The sequence below is a fragment of the Macrotis lagotis genome, chromosome 1 (assembly GCF_037893015.1).
Source record: "Macrotis lagotis isolate mMagLag1 chromosome 1, bilby.v1.9.chrom.fasta, whole genome shotgun sequence".
In the NCBI taxonomy this organism is placed as follows: domain Eukaryota; kingdom Metazoa; phylum Chordata; class Mammalia; order Peramelemorphia; family Peramelidae; genus Macrotis; species Macrotis lagotis.
The window spans coordinates 449,452,447-449,476,689 of NC_133658.1; the positions used below are offsets into that span (position 1 = coordinate 449,452,447).

Here is a 24,243-nt window from a genome sequence, read left to right on the forward strand (position 1 = left end):
GCAATAGGGTTAAGTGACTTGCTCAAGGTCACACAGCTAGGTACTTATTAAGTGTCTGAGGCCAAATTTGAACTCAGGTCTTCCTGACTCCAGGACCAGTGCTCTATCCACTGTGCCACCTAGCTGCTCCCCATATCCCTTCTTAATTCCAGTGCCTTCCCACTGTTAACTACTTCCTATTTATTCTCTCTATACTTATTGGCATGTTACATTTTCTATTATACTAGAAACTCCTCGAGGAGAAGAACTGTCTTTTGCCTTTTTTTTGTTTCCTCAATAGCAGAGCACAGGCTTATAGATGTTTATTGATTGATTGGTATTGGACAGATTACATTGTGAGTACTATGTTTTCTGGATGCCACAGTCAGGAACAATAATGACAAACTGAAGATCATTAAGAGCTATGTGATTAAAAAGAAAAATAGCTTCAAGTTTGTGCCATGTGAAGATCACAGGGCTTCTCCTGTGGAATAAGAGACTTAAGGAGAACATTGTGACTATCTTTGAATATATGAGGGAGTTATTATTAAATTTGTTTTTCCTAGGTCCAAAGAACAGACATAGGAGCAATGGGTGAAAATTGTAAAGCTAACTTTAGCCTGAATATAAGGAAAAACTTCCTAACAATTTGTTTTTGTTCAGTCATGCCTGACTCTTTGTGACCCCATCTGGAATTTTCTTTGCAAGGATACTGGAATGGTTTGCCATTTCCTTCTCTAATCTATTTATTTATTTATTTGTTTGTTTGTTTGTTTAGTTAATTATTTGTTGATTGATTGATTCAGTCATTTATTTATCTATTTATTTGCTTATCTATTTATTCATTCATTTGTCTGTTTATTGAATTATTTATTTTTAGCTTTTGCAAGGCAATGGGGTTAAGTGTCTTGCCCAAGGCCACAGGGCTAGGTAATTGTGTCTGAGGCTGGATTTGAACTCAGGTACTCCTGACTCCAAGGCCAGTGCTCTATCCACTGTGCCACCTTGCCACCCCTAATTTATTTCATTGATGAGGAAACTGAAGCAGAGTTAAATGATTTGACCAGGGTCACACAGCTAGTATGTATCTAAAGTCAGATTTGAACTCAGAAAGAGGAATCTTTCTGATTCTAGGCTTGACACTTTTCTTTATGCCTCCTAACTTCCCCATAACAATTAGAACCAAGCAAAAGTTTCTTGAAAAGGAGTTTCAAGTATAGGTTGGATCTTGTCAAGTATGCTAGAGAGGTGATTCTTGATGTCCACTGAAGTTCCTTTCAACTTTGAAATTCTGTTTAGTATGTGAAGAGCTGTCATTTGAAAGATAAATTAGACTTCTTTGTCCCAGATTTCAAAATTGGGAGCAATGAGTAGAAACTATTAAAGAGGCTGATTTAGACTTGATATAAAGAAAAATTTCCTAACAACTAGAACTTTCTCAAAATGAACCATTTATTCTAGAGCATGGGAGCAGGGGCAATGGGTAGAAGCTGCAAAGAGGCAAATTTAGATCTGATATAAAAAAAAAATCCCAACAACTAGAGCTGTCCAAGATGCCTTTCAATACCTTTGGTATATTGGTATTGGTATACCTAAGGTATAATCCTTTCAATACCTAAAGAAATTAATTCAGGCTACTCATTAGAAGGTCAAATACCGAAACTGAACTTAAATACTTGAGCCACATAATGAGAAGATAGGCCTCAGTCTACAGTGGTCTACTGGAGATGAAAGAGCAGTTCATTGTGGAGGTCTTCTGTTTCTTGCTGAATCTCTGGAAATGAGAGAAAAATCTGGGCTTTTCTGATAAATTATTCAATCCCTTTTTTTCCTTTTTAAATCCAGACCTGTGATTCCCCTTATTTGTAGATCTCTTAGGATGAAAATTTCATTCATTGATGAAGATCAGCTATTAGTCTAAGAAAATTGGGGCACTGAGAGTTTAAGTGAACTAACCATGGTCACAGAGACAGTAATATATAAGAACAGAACTTAACCCAAATCTTCCTTACTAGCATTCAAAATCCTGTATCTACTTTGAATATCTAGGACTTATTGATGAGTGAGTGCATAGAGTCAGTGTCTGTCTACTCTGCTCATCTTGCTATTTGCTCTCCTGACTCACATATGCCACATACCATCATCAACACTACTACTTCTTGCCACCTTTTACTATAGGAACAGTAATCAATAGTAATACTATTGGTTCTGACAACTGACTAGAGTTCTACTTGGCATTTCTGTGACTACCCAAAACAAAACTTCCTTTCCTGACCAGTATTTACTTACACACACACACACACACACACACACACACACACACAAACAGACAGACAGACAGACAGACAGACAGAAAACAACTGTGTTTGTACATGTCTAATTTCACCTTATTGGAATATAAGCTTCTAAAGGACATGGACTATCTCACATATCCTGGTATATAGAAGACATTTAATAAATGTCTTTCTACTTATTCATTTATTCTCACCAGAAATCTAAAATGGCTTTTTCTGTAAATATAATTATAAGAATTGGGGCAGGTTGGTGAAGACAGAATGGGTGGAATTTGAAGTCAGATATAGTTGAGTTTTTTAAAAGAGCTTTGGTATTAAGATTACTAGATGTTGTGTCCCCATGAGTCTTCAGTATTTTATACAGGGAATAAATTGTAAATGACCATATTAGAAGAAAAAGAACACATACATATACAAGTTGTACTTAGTGAAAGAACATTTATTAAATTTTGTGTGACTATGACAAAGAAAATAAATGGAGTATGAGTACCATTAAGATATTCCCCATAACAAGCAGAAAGCACTTAAGTATTTGTTTTACAGGAAAATTCCTTTAAAAATGCTTCCAATCCTTTAAATTTATATCATGGTATGTGAGGTACTGTTAAGGGTGATATCACCAGAAATGCCAAGCTTAGTGATTTCATTGAAATTTTTCATTCTATGATTATACTGCAACAGGTGAACATCATTGACAGCAACCTTGAAGTGATCAATCTCAATGAGAACTTGAATCTGAAATGAAATGTAAACAACTTGGTTATATACTCCCATCTGTTTCAGCACCTGGTTAACATAAGTTCAAAGGTCCAGATCAATAATAGGATCAATGGCCATTCCCATGCTGACCATACTGGTTCATGGTCTTATATCATAAAGACTTCCTTCATGCTTCTTTTTTATGGAACCCACTAACAGAACTTTGTTTTTGCAAGGCAAATGGGGTTAAGTGACTTGCCCAAGGCCACACAGCTAGGTAATTATTAAATGTCTGAGACTGGATTTGAACCCAGGTACTCCTGACTCCAAGGCTGGCGCTTTATCCACTATGCCACCTAGCCGTCCCCACTAACAGAACTTTAAAGAAAGATTTGAAAATTAGGGTATGAAATGTCTTCTTTTACTCCATGCAAAACAAGATTTTCACCAAGGTGACTAAGGTAATGTGATTAGCTATGTTTCACTTCATTCTTAAGGAGATTTATTTTAATAAAATTTCAATAAAATAAATCAAATCCATTTTTGTATACCAAAAACATGTCACAAAATTGTTTTTGCACCATTGGTCTGGATCACTCTATCCTTTTTTAAAAAAAATTTTATTTATTTAAAGCAATGGGGTTAAGTGACTTGCCCAAGGTCACACAGCTAGGCAATTATCAACTATCTGAGGTCAAATTTGAACTCAGGGCCTCCTAACTCCAGGACCGGTGCTCTATCCACTGCACTACCTAGTTTCCTCCTGGATCACTCTATCCTGAAATAGAACCAGAGAACTAGGATGCAGGCACCCCTATTGTTATAATGCTATAGGTTAAAGAAGGAACCAGACTGAGCAAAACATAAGAATAACAGGAGATAATTAAATGTAGACAATGACAACAGTCCCCAACTAACCTTTTAGGAAGGAACCACTTCTAATTTCTCTCTAGTCTTATGACTGACATAGTGGGAAAGATAAGAGATGACAATGTCATTGTGACAAGAGAGGGGAGACATTTTTAATGTTTTCTATATTTTGCCTCTTCATTGAAAATTCCTACAAACCTCAAAAAAAGGAAGAAGGTAGATGGCAACAGACCTGGAGATCTATGAGCATATAAAAACCTACTGTTTGGAGAATCCTGAGGTAAGAACTTGACAGCAAACTGATGGCAACCTTTTTAGAGCATTCAAGTTTAAGCTACTTTGCATTTCAAATAAAAGATTCTTCATGCTGACTTACTTTGAATGGTTTACCAGCTTCAAATGGGAACATAGCATGTCTTTCTTCCTTTCCCCAGTTATTGTCGAATTTTGAATTGCAGACAATTACTTTTCTGTTATCCTCATTGAAGCGAGGATTGAAGTGGAAGGCCACGTCATTCCCTTTTTTGAAATCTAAGGTAATTCTGTTAAGGAAAAAAAGTGATTGAGTCATCTTTGTCTTTTATCATGCCCTTATCCCTCACACTTAATCAATTACCAAGTCTTATTGATTCCACTTACACAATTTACCTAAAAAACATTCCCTTTTGTCCACCCACATGGCTACAGTTTCCTTCAAAGCTTCCTCACCTCTCAAATGGACTAGTGTAATAGCATCCTAATTTATTTCCTTGCCAAAGTCAGTCCCCTCTCCCATCAATTGTCAAATTGACAGACCTAAGCACAGGTCTGACCATGCCACTCACCTGCTCAAGAAGCTCCTTAGTTTTCCTATCGCTTTTAAGTTAAGTTGATAATTATTGTGTATGGCTTTTAAGAAGCTTTTAAATCCTTTCTAATCTGATTCTAGTCTACCTTTCTAGACTTAATCCCTTGCTTTCTTCTTTTTTTTTAAAGAAAGATTTTATTTTCAGTTTTACAGTTTCCCCCCCTATTCTTGCCCTTGCTTTCTTCAAAACTAAACTCAAGTGTTCTCTTCTAATAAAATCTATTCCGAGTTTTCTTATTCCCCATCCTCAGATCTTCCTCTCTGGTAAATAATTTCAGGGGCAACTAGGAGGCACACTGACCCTTTCAGGAGGACCTGAGTTCAAATTCAATCTCAGACACTTGACACATAATAATTGTGTGTCTCTGGGCAAGTCACTTAATCCAGATTGTTTCTCCCCCACCAAAAAAAAAGGTAGTTTATATGATTTTGTATTTAATTTTCTGTGTATATAATATTTTCCCCAATGGAATATAAAAGCTCCTTGAGGACAGAGTATAGTACCTATGAAACTGAATAAATATTTGTTGAATTGAACTATCAAATGATATCAACTCTTTTTTTAAGGTTTTTTTTTTTTGCAAGGCAAATGGGGTTAAGTAGCTTGCCAAAGGCCACACAGCTAGGTAACTCCAGGGCCGGTACTCTATCCACTGCGCCATCTAGCCCTCCAGATATCAACTCTTCAAAGTTTATAAACAAAGTACATCATTTTAGTTGAGGGCATCAGTTTCAATTTACTTGAGAAAATTTTATTTACAAACATTGTGATCTCTATTTTCCACAATTATAAATCTCAAACTCCACCTAGTATCGTTCCTTATTTTTTCCTCCATTCTCTGATAGAAAGAATTGAGGTACTTTTATTCACATGGAAGTGCAACTAGGATGACACTGTGGTTAAGCATCAAACCCTGAAGACTGGAAGACTCATCTTCCCGAATTCAAATCTGATCTGACACTTACTATCTATATGATCCTGGGCAAGTCACTTAATATTGTTTGCTTCACTTTCCTTAATTGTAAAATGAGTTGGAAAAGGAAATAGCATTTTTTTTTGTTTTTGCCAAGTATTTTTTGCCAAGAAAATGCCGGAAATGGTTATGAAGAATCAGACACAATTACACAACTACAATTAGGATGAAGAGAGCTGGCACATAATTAAAAAGTCTTTAAAAACTGAGATGTAAGACTGTCCTCTGTGGGTATTGCCATGTTGGTTCACAGATTGTGCTTGAGGCTAGAATCAGGAAAACATGAGTTCAAATCTGCCTCTTACTAGCTGTGTGACTTTGGATCAATTTACTTAACCACTGTTTGCTTCAGTTTCCTCATCTGTAAAATGGGGATTATAACATCCACTTCATAGAATTGTTGTGAAGATAAAATAAGATAATAATTAAAAAGCACTTAGCACAGTACATGGCCCATAGTAAGCCTGTATAAATGTTAACCTTTCTCTAGACACTTGCTACCCATCCAATATCTGGTGCTTTCATAATCCTTAACTTCAGTAACTCATAGCCTACAATAAATCTCACTAATAACTTGAAAGAATGTATGTTGATTGTGCTTCCAACTTTTGTAGATAAGAGTACTTTTTAACCACATAATTATTCATTTAGAAAACAGTGACTATTGAGCAGGAGAGATAATGTGATCATCCCCCAACTAATGTAATTGGTCTTACAAACCTAGAATAAAATCCCAGGCTCAAAGGCTAGCTTTTCCTTTAGACTAAAATACAAAAACCATTGTTTCTCATTGAAAGTCATTCACAATTAGATTTCAGTGGACCTTTCCAGATTCATGCTGTTCTGACTTATGCAGATCATGTCCCAACCAAACTCATCTATTTGCTGTTCCCCTTACACAACATTCCAACTTGCACAGGCAGTTCCATTTGTCTGCAATAATCTCCCATTTCTGCTTTTGGAGGAGATCCTTAGCTTCCTTCAAGGACCAGTCAGTATTACCTTCTACTCAAGTCTTTCCTTATCCCCAAGTCATTGTGCTCTTCCCTTAAATTACAATGTTTAGTACAATCTTTAATAAGACTTATCTATCTGTAGTATCCTTCCAGTAGAATGTAAGCTCCTATAGTCAGTAGACACTTTTAAATGCATTAAACACCTTAAGCAAGCATTTTTAAATGCCAATTTTATTGATTTTTTTTAAGATAGTCAGTTGATAAACTTTTATTAAACCTTATTTTGGGCCAGGCTCTGGGCTAAATACTGTTGACATAAAGAAGGCAAAAGATGGTCCCTGCTCTTAAAGAACTTAAAATGTAATGGGGAAGACAACACATAAAAAGAAGCTGAAAAACAGGGAGAAGGAGAAGATAGCCAGAGAGCAAATAGGAGCTAATGAGATGACTCCTGGGTATCATCCTCAAAGGAGAATGAGGTCTCCAATGTCCCCCTCATCAATTTCAGAAGTAGATCCAAAGAAATTTCATTTGAAGATTCTTTGGTACCTGAGGAAGAACTGAATGAAGTTTTGCTTTTATGCCTATGAAAACTCCAATTTCATGCAATGGAATTTATATAGTTACTGACTACTGTTTGACAGTTTTATTTTAAATAAAATTTTTAAAAAAATTTTCCTTTAAGTGCTGATGCAGTTACAGGGTGGGATCTTTGATGATTCAAGAAAGGTAGTGTTGCATAGTGGAAATGGTTCTGGACTTGGAAACAAGAAAATCTGGGTTCTATGTGACCCTGGGCCAATCATTTAACTTTTGAGAATTTCATTTTCTTCTGAAAAATAGAAATGGACAACAGCACATTCTTCAGGGGGATTGGGAGGTTCAAATGAAATAACTTTGCAAAACCCGAAGCATTATATAACTGTGATTTAGAGTTATTAAAAAAAATTGGCTAATTTTCTAGGTCCAAAACTCAGCAATATTCAATTACCCAACAGAGGGGACTCATTTCAGTATTACTCATTAAAAATGTTTATTAGGACATGAATGTTCAACCTTTTAGCTCTTCTGGGTAGCACTGCTGAACAACCCCCCCCCCCCAAGGGCCACATACAGAATTAAGTACCCATTCATGAATACAATGCAACCTATACCATCAACTGAGCACAACAACAAATGGTCCCAGAGGCCCAGGTTGGACACACCTAGGCAATAGAAAACAAAGGTAGTTTTGCTATAAATACACAAGGGCAGAGCCAACTGTTAAATATGACTAACTCCATAAATGTTTTATTACACCTCCAGGAAATAAAGTAAAAATGGAAGAGATAGAACCATCTTTAGATTTTTTGAGGGTAAGATTAATCTTTTGCTTAATGTTTAATAATTTTTATTCATATCCTTTAAAATATGTAAGGTTTCATGAACAAGTCTATTTATCCTAAGTCTCATAAAATCTTTCCAATCTTTACAATATATATACTACATCCAAAATATGGAAAATCTATAAAAAAAACTAAAAAGACAATATCAAAAAACTAAAAATAATGATAGCATAAATTCTGCATTAAAATCAGTGTGTAGTGGGCAAGAGCAATGACTTGAGCAAAGCTTTTTTTTTAGATTTGTTTTTTTTTTTTGCAAGGCAAATGGAGTTAAGTGGCTTGCCCAAGGCCACACAGCTAGGTAATTATTAAGTGTCTGAGACCGGATTTGAACCCAGGTACTGCTGACTCCAGGGCCAGTGCTCTATCCACTGCATCACCTAGCCACCCTTTTTGAGCAAAGCTTTTAAGTCAATCTTTGGCATAGTAACAACCAACACTTATGAAGTACTTTACATATTTCATCTAATATGAGCCACAAAACAATTCTTTAAGAGAGGTTCTATTTCCTTTTACAAAAAAAGAAACTTAAGATTAAATGAATTTCCCACTACCACACAGCTTTTGCTGTTGTTATTCAGTCCTGATGAGATTAATGAACTTCAGTGAAGCACCTTGCCAGCCCCTGCCGGGACTCTAGTAAACTCCTGCTCCTAGACACAAGATAAGCCCCTATCAACAAAGCAATAGATCTCTGCCCTAGCCTAAAAATATTAAATCTTTAAGCTACAACCTACTTCCATCTCCTAGTTCAAAGTTGTCAAATTTCTTAAAACACACCTCCTCCCATCCCATTACTAAAGCCCACCCAATATGTTCCTATTCCCATCCTGGTCTACCTTACAACTTGAAGATACTAAACTGACTCCTCAGGATATCCACAGTCTATGTGATACCCATTTCTTTTTTTTTTTTTTGGTTTTCACATGGCAATGGAGTTAAGTGACTTGCCCAAAGTCACACAACTAGGTAATTATTAAGTATCTGAGGCTGGATTTGAATTCAGATTGACTCTAGGGCTGGTGTCACCTAGCTGTCCCTGTTACCCACTTACTAATCCCTCCCAAGCATCACCCTAACTCTTCCCTTACCCCTTCCAAGCATGTATCCTAAATAGAGCTGCAGTTATCAGATCAGTTGCTCCTCTTTAGGCTATTCTCCCTCTTCGTGTTGCTTATTTTCTGCTGGTGGCTGCTGCTGATCAGCCCAGCTGCAACACTCTTACTTTTCTTCTTAATTTTGCTAAATTCCCTAGCTGCTGCTTATATTCTTACAAATGTCTTTACTTTCTCTCTCTCTCTCTCTCTCTCTCTCTCTCTCTCTCTTAGCTTTTGCTAAGATTTTCTTAAGAAACTTAGCACATATTCCTACTGAATTTCTTTACTTCTTTAACCACAATAATATGTGAATAAACTTTTTTGGTCCCTAAAATTTCTGGGTCAAGAGCTGGTCTTTCTGTGAATTCATTCACATTCTCAAACCGTACACCAGACCACCCCAATATTTTTCTCTTCATCAAGTCCATGGAATTTAGTCTTGGAAAAGATCCTGGAGTGATTTGCCATTTCCTTCTCCAGTGTGTTCCCATTTTAGAGAAGAGAAATTGAGACAAATATGCATTAAGTGACTTGCCAGGGTCAAACATCTAGTAAGTTACAAAAAAGACAGAATTTGACTCAAATCTTCTGGGCTATAGGACCAATACTCCTTCCACTATGCTATTTTATCTCTTTAATATGTTAAAGAGTGAAGCCTCTTTTAAAGTTATATTTTACTGTTTTGAAGAACAGTTTTTGTGTTGAGGATAAAAAGAGGAAAAAATGAGAAGAGTAAATATAAAATTCTTATTATTAGCACACATTTAGTTCTTTAAAAAAATTCTACTAAAAGTAAAAATTCAATTTTCAACTTTTCCAGGTGCTAACATAAAAAAATCTTAATATTAAAGAATTTTTTCTTACTTGTTTGCATTGGGTTTTGTTGTGCCTGTAATGGTTATCAGCATGCGAGGCACAATTCCTCCTGGTAAGGGAAGATCATAAGGCACTGTCTGTGAATGAAAAAGATATAATTTTGTACAGATATATAAGAAAAGGAACACATGAATTTTTAGCTTAAAAGATTTTGCTGATATTTAATCACAGTGCATATGCATGACTAATTCAGTGAAAGGATTCTCATCAAATTTCTTGGACCTGATCAATTTAAACTCCTTTCTACCTCTTTTTTTTTTTTGGCACTGATAGGAAGAGTTAACATCTGGGCTCTGGAATCCACAATAATTCTATATGAGAAAACTACTAGGGACCTGAAAGATAATGGACTTCATTTGAGAGTTAATGGACTTCACTTGAGAGTGAAGTTGGTTGGATTTCCTTGATTGGTACCAAAGGCAAAAAAAGTCCCTTCCTTAGTACCCTAAACTACTCCCAACCTATCCTTAGTTCATCACTTTCTCTTCCCTCTCCAACACTTGGTCTTCTTGAAATGGTTCTTTTTTTTTTGAAAATGTTTCATTTATTAATGGTACAAAAAACTCTTTCTTCCCAGTAAAAACTTATTATATTGTCATTTTTAGTGAGAGCAATGAATTTATCATTATGAATTTAAAATCTTAGTTTAATACTTTGTAATACAATGATTCAAAGATCTGGTTCTTAATTCTGTTTATATTGTTGTAAGTGTAAAACCCCCTCCCCCCACAACCTCACAAAAAATAAAGTGAGAGAAAAGAAAAAAATTGTACTTCAGTCTGTGTTGAGATATCTTTGAATTCTTGAGAAAAAACAAATTAGACCATGTTCTCAAATTAAATTGCAGTATTTTATTTACATTTGCTCTACAGCACTTAAAAAGGTTGTAGGTCAAATTTGGGGATATATTCCTTCTTTCCTTGAAGTTTTGATTGTTATCTTTATAGTTCTCACATCATCCAGCTGTGAGAACTTGTACAAAGTATGTGCTCAATAAATGTTCAGTGAAGAAATGAGATCTTAAAAAGTTGTTTATTCATTTCTCACTTATTATGCACTTAGATGTTCCACATATTATACCTGCTTTGTGATCCTGGGTAAGTAACCATAGACAATTCTTTAGTACTAAAAGTTGAAGAACAGTTGCCACCTTACATTGGCAAAGAATTTCTTTTTGCTGGAAACTCCTTATATTGATGAACACACAAATCTAAACCAAAAAAAAATGCCACTAATTTTTGGTGTCCATCAAATCAAGCTGGCATTTTATTAATGTGGCAGTTACTATGTGACAGGTTGCTATGCTAAGTACAGGAAAAAAGAAAAAAAAACAGTTCCTGCCCTCAAGAAACTTATATACTATTGAGAAAGACAACATGTGAACAATTAAGTACATATGAGGTACATACAGAGTAGAGGAAAGGTAACTTTTGGGGGAAAGGCACTAATAGTTGGAGGAGCAGGAAAGACTTCCTTAGAAGGTGGTATTTCAAAGAAATCTTGAAAGAAACCATTTCTAACAGAAAGAGGTAAGAAAAGAGAATATCAGACATGGAGGATGGAGAGAGGAGGGAGATATGACATTATGAAAAACAGTAAGCAGGTACATGAACTACATAGTACAGAGAGTAGTAATGGTGTATAAAGTCTGGAAAGATAAGAAAAAAACCAGATCATGAAGAACCTTATATGCCAAAGAACTCCATATTTGATACTCAAGATAACACGGCACCATTAGATTTATTGTTTAGGAGGTGGTCAGGTTTAATCATTTTGGCATCTATTTGGAGAATAGGGAGAGGCTTGAGATAGAAAATTTAATTAGAAGGTTATTGCATGATCAATCGTAATTCAAAAGAACTGATGATGAGTCATACTACCCCTATCTCCTAACTAAGAGGTGATGGGACTCAAAGTACAAAATGAGACATACATGTTCAGACATGGCTAATGAGGGAATTTTTTTCCTTGACTGTATATTGGTTACACAAGTTATTTCTTTTTCTTTTAATTGGAGAAAGAGAGTTGGGAAGTAGAGAGAAGTCTGTTGATAAAGTAGCCAAGAAAAGAGAGTAGAAAATGAAAAAAGAAAAAGAGGTCATTGAGACATTTTTTTTAAAATACACAGAAGAAGGCAGAAGAAAATACAATCAGGATAGGTTTGAAAAGTTACAGATTGAATTTATTATATACTTTAAAAAAAGAAAACTGTACTGAAGAAGGATTGTAATTCCATCAAAAATTTTCTTTTTTAGGGGTGGCTAGGTGGCGCAGTGGATAAAACACCGGCCCTGGAGTCAGGAGTACCTGAATTCAAATCCGGTCTCAGACACTTAATAATTACCTAGCCATGTGGCCTTGAGCAAGCCACTTAACACCATTGCCTTGGAAAAACCTTAAAAAAAATTTCTTTTTATATTCTACTATATACATGAAATGCTTATTTTATTTGGTGGTTTTTTTTTAAGTCTAATGATAAAGGTGAGGCTCCATTAATTAACATATTCAACTTCAAAATAATTACTTTTGTTAGGTAAGATCATTAATCAAATAGAAGAATAAATCAATAAAAACTAAGTAAGAACAAGATCTGCAAGATTCTTTGAATCAAAGCCATGATGTGAGAGATTTAACCATTCCCTGGGGAGCTTCTATAAAAAGTTGGATCTCTCTTAGAAACAGAGAAATTATGAGTGTCTGGAAGTAAAGAAGGTGTGAGGTTATGCAGAACTTAACCAGAAAAGGCCACTTATGTAAGGAAAAAGCAATGATAGTTCTCAACTTTATTATGTTTCTGGTTATCTGAATTTTGTCATAACTGCAGTGGCCAGGAGTTAACTAGAAATAGAAATAATTTTAAATTAAGGTAATGAAACATAGCACAGCCTAAACATTAGGAATTTTCCAAACTGAGGGTTCAAAATGATTGTGATTACACTCATAGTTCATCTAAAATAAATTCTCTAAAATCACAGAGATGGGGACCATTTGGATGTTAGGGCAATTATATTGCCCCAAAGATTTTTTTACAGTTAATTATAAGAGGATTTTATAACAGAATTTAAAATATGTACATATTGTTAAAAACTATCAAAATAGGTGAAAAGGTGATGATGGCTCTATGACTGGAAAAGGAGATAAATATGAGAGATTTTGTGGAGAAAGAGTTGACAGTTTTGGCAGCTGACTGACTGTCTATATGAGGGTATAGATTAAAGTAGTTTTATAAGCCACAATAACAATAGCTCCCATTGATATAGTCTTTGAAGTTTTACAAAGTACTTTCCCCACCCCCATTATCTTGGGAGGAAGGTAATAGGTATTTTGAACCCCATTTTACAAATGAAGGGAGTACAAGAGAGATACCAGCCCATCCATCCCTGAGAAAACACTTATAAAATTTGTAAAAACTAACATCCTTTACTATAGGATTGGCAGGAATTATTATTGGTCCCAGAAAATTTGATTTGAAAAGTGTAATTCTACAAATATTCAATCATCATTTGCACAGTACTGTGTATTAGGAGAAACAGAGTTTAAATAAAATAGGGTCCATACCCTTATGTGACTTTAAATCTGTTGAGGAGAGGAAATAATCTCTCATATGCACTCTCTCACACAGATCACTATGATACAATACTATGTGCATTTTGTTCTATATGTAATATGTATATATATATATATACCCTTAACATATTAGAACAGTGTGAAAAAAAAGGTTATATGATATTTTAGGGGAAAAGGCTTCATTGACTGTAGTGAAGTTAGTTAAGCCTACAATAATCATTCTATTCTGGTCTTCCAACTATTCCAAAAGTAGACCTTTTATCACAGACAATTTGACTGCTAAAACTAGAAGAGGAAGTAGAATATCATATTATAATTTGACTAGAGAGTAAGTCAGATGTCAGTCCATATACCTTTTTTAAAGAGAATAAAAACAAGAGAGACAGTGTGTTGTAGAGAATTAAGAGCTGGCCTCAAAACCAGAAGACCTGGGTTCAAAGTCCTGCTTCTTGATGCATACCAACTATGTGATCCTGGACAAGTCACTTAACTTACTAAGCATTAGATAATTGTAAGACTGTTAAGTTGCAGAGAAGATGCTGATCTATATTGGTAAAGGGAGTTTCCTCATGGAGGAAGTTCCCTCTAATATCTTTAGGTTTAGGTAAAACCTAAAGCCTTCAATGTTCATGCTTTTAACCATTCACTGGGAAGCCTCCAATTTACTAAGCAGCTTCCCTAGCGCTCCTTTTTACTCATGTTTTAGGCATAGCCGCTGACTAATAGAGGGAACTTCCTCCAAGAGGAAACACACACACACACGCATACTTATATATACATACATATATTAATTTATTTCATATGTATATATCTATATGTATTTCTTACAGGTCTGTATTACTGATCAAAGCTTGTTCCCTACAAAAGCATCAGTACATAATGGTTCTGCTTGTTTTGCATTACAACTTTGCGTTTGTCAAATTTGTCTTTGTCAAATTAACATTAAGTCAGACACATGGGATCATTCAATTTGAGCTCACCAGTGGGCCTGCGACAGGAGGTGTTGGTCCACTGGGGATAACCATGGGTCCTGAAGGGGGATAAGCTCCAGGAGCACTTGGCTGTCCTGGAGCCACTGGGTAGGCTCCAGGTGCTACTGGTCCAGGGTAGGCAGGTGCTCCAGGACTCGGGTAGGCCCCAGGTGCTCCAGGACTCGGGTAGGCCCCAGGTGCTCCTGAACCTGGATAGGCTCCAGGTGCTCCTGAACCCGGATAGGCCCCAGGTGCTCCTGAACCCGGATAGGCCCCAGGTGCTCCTGGAACAGGGTATGCTCCAGGTGCTCCTGGATATGCCCCAGAACCAGGGGGTTGGTTTCCCCAAGGACCTTGCGGCCAACCTTGTGGGTTTGGATTTCCAGACCCAGATAAGGCATCATTGAGCTGGAAAAAAGAAGAAAACGGTTTACATAAATTTTTAAAAATAAAATCCAGGAAAGCAAAACAGGGAACTGGAAATATTTCTAATCTAGAAAATAATAAGAGCAAGGACGAAAAATAAATACCTGTGAATTTTGTTCCTTATTGGTTAGCTGCTCTAATAAAGTTTTTTGTTTGCACTGAAGATTTAAATTATTTGCTTTCTGGATTCTGAATTACTTCTAGATACTCTAATACATAGTATTAAAGTGCATCAGAAATTTGTGTTGCAGGGCTTCAAACCAATTTTATACTACCCAGAGTATGACTCCATTTAGCCAATGGGTGCTAACTCTTCTTTCTAATTCTTTTCCATTGATCTGGGTCACTATTAATGACTCCTGGATCTCTTTATAATTTGTGTTCCTTAAAACTGTGGTTAGAAAAAAAAAAACATCAACCAGAGCTAACAAGTCTTCTTAGTGTAGTTGCAATGAGAAGAGGACCCCCAGAATCATTAGCGGAGTGATTAAAAAGGGAAAATCTAGTTATATAGATGACTCACCTTTAGAAGAATATATAATAGGAATAAAAATATAGAAATAAAAGACTTACAGAAAATCCATCAGCCATTTTTCTAAAAATGAAAACAGAAAATTAATTCCATCAACATTTACTCTTAAAATTACATTTACATGCAGAGGAATCTTACCATTAAGAAACTTCCTGTCTGTTTTTATTCCTTTTGCCATTTAGGATAGTTTATCCTAAACTTAGGGCAGCTAGGTGGTACAGGGGATTGACAGGAGTCAGGAAATCCTGAATTCAAATTTGACCTCAGACACTTACTGTTTGACCTTACCTTACCCTGTCTGCCTCAGTTTCCTCATTTTAAAATGAACTGTTTGAAGAAATGTCAAAATCCCAAATGAGGTAATAGAGAGTCAGACATGACTGAAATGACTAAACAACATGCTTAAACTTATGAATATCCTAAAACAAAGAAAGTTACTATTTTTCCCTTTATTCTCCTTCATACATTAACATTTCATTACTCTATTTTCCATTCTTTGCTTTCTATGACTTTGATAACCATGGCTGCGGGATGAACCAAAACTCCTATTGTTCACAGAAGAAAATGATGGTAAGGGGAGGAAAAAAAAGAGAACATCTAAGGTACTGAACTGTTTAAATAATGAATCACATTAAGTAGTGAGATGTATTCAAAGTAATGCTATTTAAAATTATAATTCTGTTGTGGTTGTTCAGTTATTTAAGTCATGTATAATTCTTTGTGACCCCATTTAGAATTTTCTTGGCAGAGATAATGGAGTGGTTTGCCATTTCCTTCTCCAGCTCATTTTACAGATGAGGAAACTGAGGCAAACAATATTACGTAACTTGCCCAGAATGACACAGTATTTGCGTAGTATAAAATTGAAGTCCACTAATACATATTTTTGATGTACCTTACCATTGACTTTTTAAAGTTTTTATGCTTACAATTTAAAACTTTATATTAAAATACTTAGAATTCTGAATTATTTGTAATAATGGAAAATAATAATATGTAATCTCATGTTTTTCTGACTCCAGACCTGACACTCAATCCACTGTACCACCTAGCCCCCCTGCCACTTAGCTGTGCCCCCCTACTTTGACACAAAATGTCCACATCCCCTCCAAACAATACTGACACTAGAGCTCTAAGTCCAAGTGTTCCATGACTAAATGAATTTTGTAATCATTGCCTACAGCCATATTATAGAGTTACTAATCTGGGTGTTGGCCATTCCTCATGCATAAATAAAATTAAAAAATGTTCAAAGTCAATATTGAGAATTAGGAAAATGTATACTGCTAATTATAGAACTATCTTATTAGCTGAGTTCTTATGGATACACACCTCAAGCTATTATAAAAATAAAGTTAGGTACTATTAAGATTAGAACTCAAGAACCTGAATAATGAAAATATGTCTAAATTTAGTTCTTACTCCCTTTATATCATCCATACTCAGCCATAATCACTTAATTTTTCAACATGATCAAATGAAATATATAAATTAAAAATTAAAAAACATTTTTCTTCTAACTTTTTGCTGGAGGTCTGAGGGTTTTCTTAGTAAACTACATGACTCAGATGTTGACTCAGAAAATGTTATTTTACAAAGTCACGATGAAAATTAAAGTCACATTTTTAACTAAGGGAACTCATATGCATAAGATTTACTATGTTGTTTTGTTGACTTCTGAATTTTATATTTCTTTTAGGAGAAATTTTCTAAGCTTATTTTGGGTTCAAATCAAGGTGGAAAACTTCATAACCCTTTTTAGAAACCTTACACTAAGCTAAAGCAAATATATTTCCACTTGCCTAGTGTAATTCTACCTATATCTTTTTTTCAAATGAATGATTTGTGCTTAAAGAGCTAATTAAAACAAAATACAAAAGGCCCCTCATTCCACAAAGATCCAAGGGAAAGAATTTTCTAGATGGAAGAAGATTTGAGTTTCTACCCTGACTATAGAAGTGTGACTTCAAGCAAATCCCTTATCTTTTCTGGGTTTTAGTTTCCGCATAAAATCAGAGGGTTGGATGGATGGTCCCTAAGATCCCTTACAGTCTGAGGTCCTCTGATCTTAGAAATTTTTCCCTGTAAGTATTTTTTTCAAAGTCTAGGACTTGGGAACCAAACTATAAAATCAGCAAAGTAATATCTGTTTATAGAGACACTACCCGGGGAAGAACGTTAGGACATCACATGATAATTCTGTGTAATTTTCAGATAAGGAAAAGCAAAGATTAGTCAGAGTCAGAAATCTTTCCTTTTAATAAACTCAATTGCCAGGTTAATTACCTCTTTAATAATAAATACCTCTCTGTAGTACTATGCAAGTCTTTGCCTGTCCGGCAATTAATATTATATTCTAGTCTTTGCATCTCATCCAATTATCTGTGTTCCCAAGAATATTTCTGCAACATCTTCCCTTGAAGAAGCCTCCTTATTCTTTTTAAAATATTATCAGAATATCAAAAATTTCCCTTAAATGCTATTTTCTTAGAAACCCGGGACCTTAATCTACTACTACTACTTCCACCCAAGAACTTTGAAATTCTAGGACACAATAGAGATTTTTCTACTTTATTGCACTTGGTGAAACAGAGAGTTCCTCAAAGTATAAAGTAAGAAATGAGAAGAGATAAAAATTTAGATAAAACTTTAACTCTCTCTGATCCTAAAAGTTTATGATCTAGTAGGGAATCATGGTGCAAACACAAATATCTGTGGTACATACTCTGAACATAGGATATTACAGGCTATAGATATAAATGTGAAAGCTTTTTAAATATAACTTTCCTTTTAAAAATCTATTAAAATAAATAATAGTAAACCAGATTGTTTTCCCAGAAATGCTGTTTCATAGGGCTTTAGGGACTTCCTCTATTAAGTGTAAAGATGTTACTAAGTGAAAAGTAAGCAGGATTTGATTTGTATTTTATCCAAAATTGCATTAGGATTATGTAACAATTCTGAGTGCTGGAAACTAATTAAAAAAACAGGAGTTAAGATTTAAAAAAAAAGAAAAAAGAAAAAGAAAAGGACCAGGAGCAAGAGACTCCCCTAACAGATGATTTCCAATAGCAAAGAAGTTATTTCTATCTCTATAAAAGGATGCTGATGCCAATAAAAAGCTGAAAATTTTGAAAGAATTTGTGAATCTCTTGATAAGCTTTCTCTGCCCCTTTACGTAATTCCGGGTTTTGAGGGGAGTTAGGAAGAGAAGAGGAGTGGAAAAACAGAACAAAAACACTCGGGCATTTATTGCTGATTTTCATGTGCTTTGAAAGTCTTAAATATAGTATTGTGAAAATATAGTTTTTAATCCTTTAAAAAATTTTTTAGCAGATATGTTCTTATAAGACATGAAACAAAGGCTGTTGCTTTCAGGACGTTAGTTTTCCTGAGACTGAGGGTGTAATTCTTCAATAAATTCTTCAATATTTTAAAACTCTGCCTTTTATGAAAAACTTGCTTGTATCACTGCTTTCATTGTACTGCAGCACTCTCCATTTTCTTCTATGCTACTAGAACTTAAATGCTCTGAGATCCTAGGCAAGTCACTTAACTCTTATTTGTCTCAGTTCCTCTTCTGTAACATGAGCTGGAGAAGGAAATGGCAAAACCACTCCTGTATCTTTGCCAAGAAAACCCCATATAGGGTCATGAAGAATCAGATATAACTGAAATGATTGAACAAAAAAATGAACTTATGGAAAATGGGTTCACTTGTGTCCCTGCTTTCATTACTGATCATCGTGTATTTACTAAATATTATTAGTATTGTTTATTAGTATTATGCTGGACAAAATAAATTGCTTGAAATAAAAATTGCTTTGAGAATCCCTATTTAATATTGCAAGGTGTTTATTTCATAAACTTATTTGATAAGTGGTTTGATCAAATTCATTAGCTCAGCCTAGATTAATGAAGCATCAGTGAATACCCTTCCATTTTACTTTCTTTTCTATTAATATTTAAGAGCAATCTTAGTTATGAAACCTTTTCCTTTTATGGTATGCTCCATGATATGGAGGAAAGGCCAGATTTGGAACCGTAGAACTGGAATTCAAAACCCAGATCTGCTATTTGCTAATTTGCATTTCCCTCTCTGGATGTCTTGATTTCAATTTGAGGCCTTAGGATGAGATTGCCTTTAAGGTTTCCCCAAGTTCATCTACATTTGAACAACCATCTACATTTATCTTGGGAATTTTTGTCAGTAAAGTTCTGTGTTGAAGCTGGCAGTGGAGTTAGGAAGACCTAGATTCAAATTTGCTTAAACTTTCTTTTTGCCTCAGTTTCATCATCTGGAATATGGAGAAAATAATAATACCCACCCTGTATGCCAAAAAAGATAAAAAACAAAAGAAAGAGGGCTTATATGTACAAAAATATTTATTGCACCTTTTTCTGGTAGCAAAGAACTGGAAATTGAGGAGCTGGCCATTAACTTGGGAATGGCTGAACAAATAGTGATATATGACTATGATGGAATGGTATTGTGCTAAAAGAAATTATGAGCAGGATGCTCTCAAAAAAACCTAGAAAGAAGCAAATATTGCATACAAAATAACAGCAACATTCTAAGATGTTCAACTGAGTGGCATAACTATTTTCTGGTTATACAATGATCCTACACAACACTGAAAGACTTAGAATGAAAAATGCTATCTATCCCCAGAGAAAGAATATACAGATTGAAGCATCTTTTTTTAAAACTTTCTAATTTTTTTCTCGAGGGTTGTTGTGTTTCTTTTTACTATATTTTCTTTCACAATATGATTTAATATTATGGAAATATTTTGCATGACTATACATGCATAACCTATATCAAACTGCTTGCCTTTTTAGTGGAGGAAGAGGGTTGGAGAGGGAGGAAGGGAGAGAATTTGGAATTCAAAGTGTTAAAAATGAAGGTTAAAAATTTAGTTTGCAAGTAACTGGGGGAAAAATAAAGTACCAAATAAAACATTTAAAATATTAAAAAAAAAAAAAAAGAATGTAAAAAACAATGGAACCCACCTCTCAGGGTTTTGGGGAGGATCAAATAAGATTACATATGTAAAGCACTATATAAATGCCTGCTATTATTAGCTATTAAAGTTTCCCTTCATCTCATGTCAAAGCTTCATGTTGAAGGGATACAGAAGATAAACCATTAGTTTCATTAAAAATGTTTTAAATTTTATTTTTGGGATTAGGCATATGTCAAACATTTTTGGAAAAGATCTATGAAAATTTCCCCAAAGACTTATTCTCCATTTCCATAGCTACTTCTCCTATAGCAGGCTTTTTTTTTTTTACTAACAGCCAGTAACTTCCAAACTCTTGACCATGGTGCTGCTATCATCATTAACACATTTAAAGATATTGAAGATCTGTGAACAGTGGTTGCATCCATTTATCCCTAAAGAGTTTTTCAATTATTTCTTTGGGTTAAAAAAGTTGCCTATGTATTATTCCTGGTTGACTGCAAGTAAAAAAAAAAAAATCTGAATTTTATTTTGAAAAAAAATTCAACACAGCAAAATAACAGTTGATTTCAAACATGTCAGATGGAAATATCTAATTCCTTTTGCAAAAAAAAAAAAAAGAAAAGAAGAAATGATAAGAGGACAAGATAAAGGAAAACAGTTCTTGATCAAAAGAACTTTTAGGCATAGCAACTAATTGACACTTTTAAGTCTTTAAAGTTAATTTCTGAAACTAAGGTCATTCATCCCATTATGGAAAATGTTAAAAAATTCCATGAGAAGATAAACCTGTAGTTTAAAATTCTGCAATTTGAGAAGAAAAGCAGGTAAGATATTTCCTATTTTTGAAAGGCTTATTTCTAAACTTATAGAGAATCAGTCAGAATTTTTAAAAAAAATATTTATTTTCCCAACAACATGCAAACCATCATTTTGGATAAGATTTTGAGTCTCACATTTTCCTTTCTCCCTCCTTCCCTCCCCCCCCCCCTTAGAAAGCAATTTAATATAGGTTTTACATATATACTGTGTTAAACATATATCCTTAAGTAATGGCATTTTTTTCTGGGTGTGATTTGCCTCTCACTATCAATATCACACCAGAACCTATGGATTCTCCATCAGGTCTCTCTCTGTCTCTCTGTCTCTGTCTCTGTCCCTGTCTCTGTCTCTCTCTCTCTCTCCTTCCTTATCTTTGGAATGCTAGAAGTTATATTACTGATGTTAAGATGCTCTATTTCCTTGGAACTTAATACTGGGAAATCATTTTTTATAATTATTCTATAGTATCTTGAATAGGAAATCAAACACTTTGAATTTCTTTTCAAAGGGAGTGCTTTTTCATGCTGTTGTTGTCTAGGGATATTGAAAGGAAAATGGAGAATGAAAATGAATACAGTTGAGTATCCTTATAGCATTGGGAAGTAAAACTTTATGGTTTCATATTTAGGTTTCTGACTGGAAACTGCCAGATTGGTATTTAGGAGACTCTAGCAGATCTAAATTTAGAACAATAATAGATGTTAGGGGTCTTTTCACCTCAATATCTTTCTTTTACAGAGGAGGAAACTGAGATCACCTACTATCTCATAGATAGCCATTTTCGCAGTTGGTATTTAAGCCCCAGATCCTCTGCCTCAAGATCCACAACTCTCTCCTCTTTCCTAGTTTTTTCTCTTCTGAAATTTATTGCTCCCCTCCTCAGTCTTGGCATTTAACCTTCATTTCCCATCATGGGAATTGGTTTCAAATTCTATCACTTAAGAAAGAAGCAACAATGTGTAATGGAAAGAAGGCTGAACTTGGAATTAGGAAGACTTGGGATCAAATTCTACCTCTAACATTTACTTGATAAACGGCATGGTCTTATTTAACCATGACATAAAACCTCAGACACTTTGTATTGAGTCCATAGCTTGGTGAGTAGAAGGAGATCTTCCCTATGCTGAAAACAAAAGTCACAGATGCTTTACAAATTCATCTGAGGAACTGATAACTGAATAAACGTTTGTACCTCTTTTAAAATCACCAGACTCCTGCTAGTCAAAGACTAAAAAAGGCATCCATTCCACGCCTGGTGGGTCGGTTGCCTTTCAAAGGGTAAATCTTAAAATTATGTTCAAGGAGACCCAGCACGGTGGCTGTTTTGTGCCTGTTTTTTTAAGATCCTCTTCCTGGTGTGCCTGCCCCAGGGAACTTAGATTTAGACATGGTGAGCACCGGGAGCCGCCACCGTCCGCCGGCTGAGCCGGGACGGCAGCCGCCAGCTCCGTGATGTGCCACCGCGGCACCTGTGCCAGCCCGGTGGATCCGAGGGCGTGGAAAGCCTCTGGCCCCGCTTCAGCAGCGGCTCTGCGGGCTGGCGCTACTCGGCAGGTCGAAAGGCGCCCCGCTGCCGGGCATCGCCACCCTGACGCCCGCGGGCGTGCGGGGCCCGGCGCGACCACCCTCGGCGCCAGCTCGGCACGTTAAAGGCCTGGGGAGGCTCCACGGCGAGGTGGGGGCGCGCGGGCTGGCGGGGCCCGAAGCGCCGGCCCCAGGCGGGGCCCCGGCCCAGCGCCCGCCAAAAGCCCCGCTTGTGGGAGCTTCAGTGGAAGCAGGGGCTGCCCCCACCCACCCCGGCAAGGTCTCAGAGAGCGCCCCCGCCTAGGGAAGCGCCTGGGCAGCCCCGTCCCCGTGCCCCCGGGCCTACCTGGTCCTCCAGCGCCCGCGGCCGTCTCTGGGGAGAAGTGGGGCGCCAGCCCGCGCAGCTCAAGTAGCCCCGGCGCCGCGCCCCGCCCCGCCCCGCCCCGCCCTGCCACCCCGGGCAGGGGGGCGCCCAGCCCCGCCACCCCGGGCACGGGGCGACGCCCAGCCCCGCCACCCCGGGCAGGGGGGGCGCCCAGCCTCGCCACCCCGGGCAGGGGGGCGCCCAGCCTCGCCATCCCGGGCAGGGGGGCGCCCAGCCTCGCCACCCCGGGCAGGGGGGGGGCGCCCAGCCCCGCCACCCCCGGGCACGGGGCGACGCCCAGCCCCGCCACCCCGGGCACGGGGGGGGGGACGCCCAGCCTCGCCACCCCGGGCAGGGGGGGGGGCGCCCAGCCCCGCCACCCCCGGGCACGGGGCGACGCCCAGCCCCGCCACCCCGGGCACGGGGCGGGGCGCCTGGGGAGGGCCCGGCGGGGGCCGCCTCCGCCCGCGGGAGCTGCCACGGGGCAAGGCAGCGTGTTCCCGGGCCAGGGCCCCCCCAGACTAGTGAATGTGAAGAAATGCGGCTCGCGGACGGCTTGGGGGGCCGCTCTTGAGTCGCGCCTGATCGCCCCCCAAGCCGTCCGCGAGCCGCATTTCTTCACATTCACCTCCAGAGCTTCTTGAAGATACTTGTTTAACTGAGGGGCTCAGTGGTGCGGTGTCCCACTTTCCTTCCTTCCTGCATATGGCTTCACAACTGCTTGGGCAGCGATGCCCAGAGGAGATGCCGGTCATCGCCCAGAGGGCTGAATATGTTTAGAAAGCGAGAAAGAGCTAAACAAGTCACTTTGGGGACTCCAGAGAAGAGACACTCTATGAAATACTTGTAATAACACCTGAGTGCATTTCCTTGGGACCGAGCAGGATGTAGGCGCGAGTCTATTATTATTATTTTATAAAATTTAAGGCAATAGGATTAAGTGACTTGCCCAGGGTCACAGAGCCAGGTAATTTTTATGTGTCTGAGGTCACATTTGAACTCACGTCCTCCTGACTCCAGAGCCCCTCCATCCACTGTGCTAACCCAGCTGCCCCTGTGGGCTATTATTATTTATAAAAATTGGGATTGAGCATTG

At 37.2% G+C, this 24,243-nt stretch overlaps 1 protein-coding gene across 1 annotated transcript; it reads right to left on the reverse strand.

Moving 5' to 3' along the window:
• Window positions 1–2,697: 2,697 nt before the first annotated feature.
• LGALS3 (galectin 3) lies at window positions 2,698–23,214 on the reverse strand. The gene is made up of 6 exons (XM_074213444.1): window positions 23,130–23,214; window positions 15,515–15,536; window positions 14,525–14,923; window positions 9,966–10,054; window positions 4,219–4,384; window positions 2,698–3,008 (listed from the first exon to the last, which is right to left on the reverse strand). Exons 2-6 carry the CDS (start codon window positions 15,530–15,532, stop codon window positions 2,853–2,855), a joined length of 828 nt encoding a protein of 275 aa, XP_074069545.1. The 5' UTR covers window positions 15,533–15,536; window positions 23,130–23,214; the 3' UTR covers window positions 2,698–2,852.
• Between the last annotated feature and the right edge of the window lie 1,029 nt (window positions 23,215–24,243).

Bases quoted from the DNA above. Each gene is read 5' to 3' on its own strand.
- LGALS3 (XM_074213444.1), bottom strand. The intron at 10,055-14,524 runs GTGAGCTCAAAT...TTTCATTCACAG, and splicing joins CTCCTGTCGCAGGCCCACTG to ACAGTGCCTTATGATCTTCC. The intron at 3,009-4,218 runs GTAAGTCAGCAT...ATTTCATTTCAG, and splicing joins AAGCTGGTAAACCATTCAAA to ATTCAAGTTCTCATTGAGAT.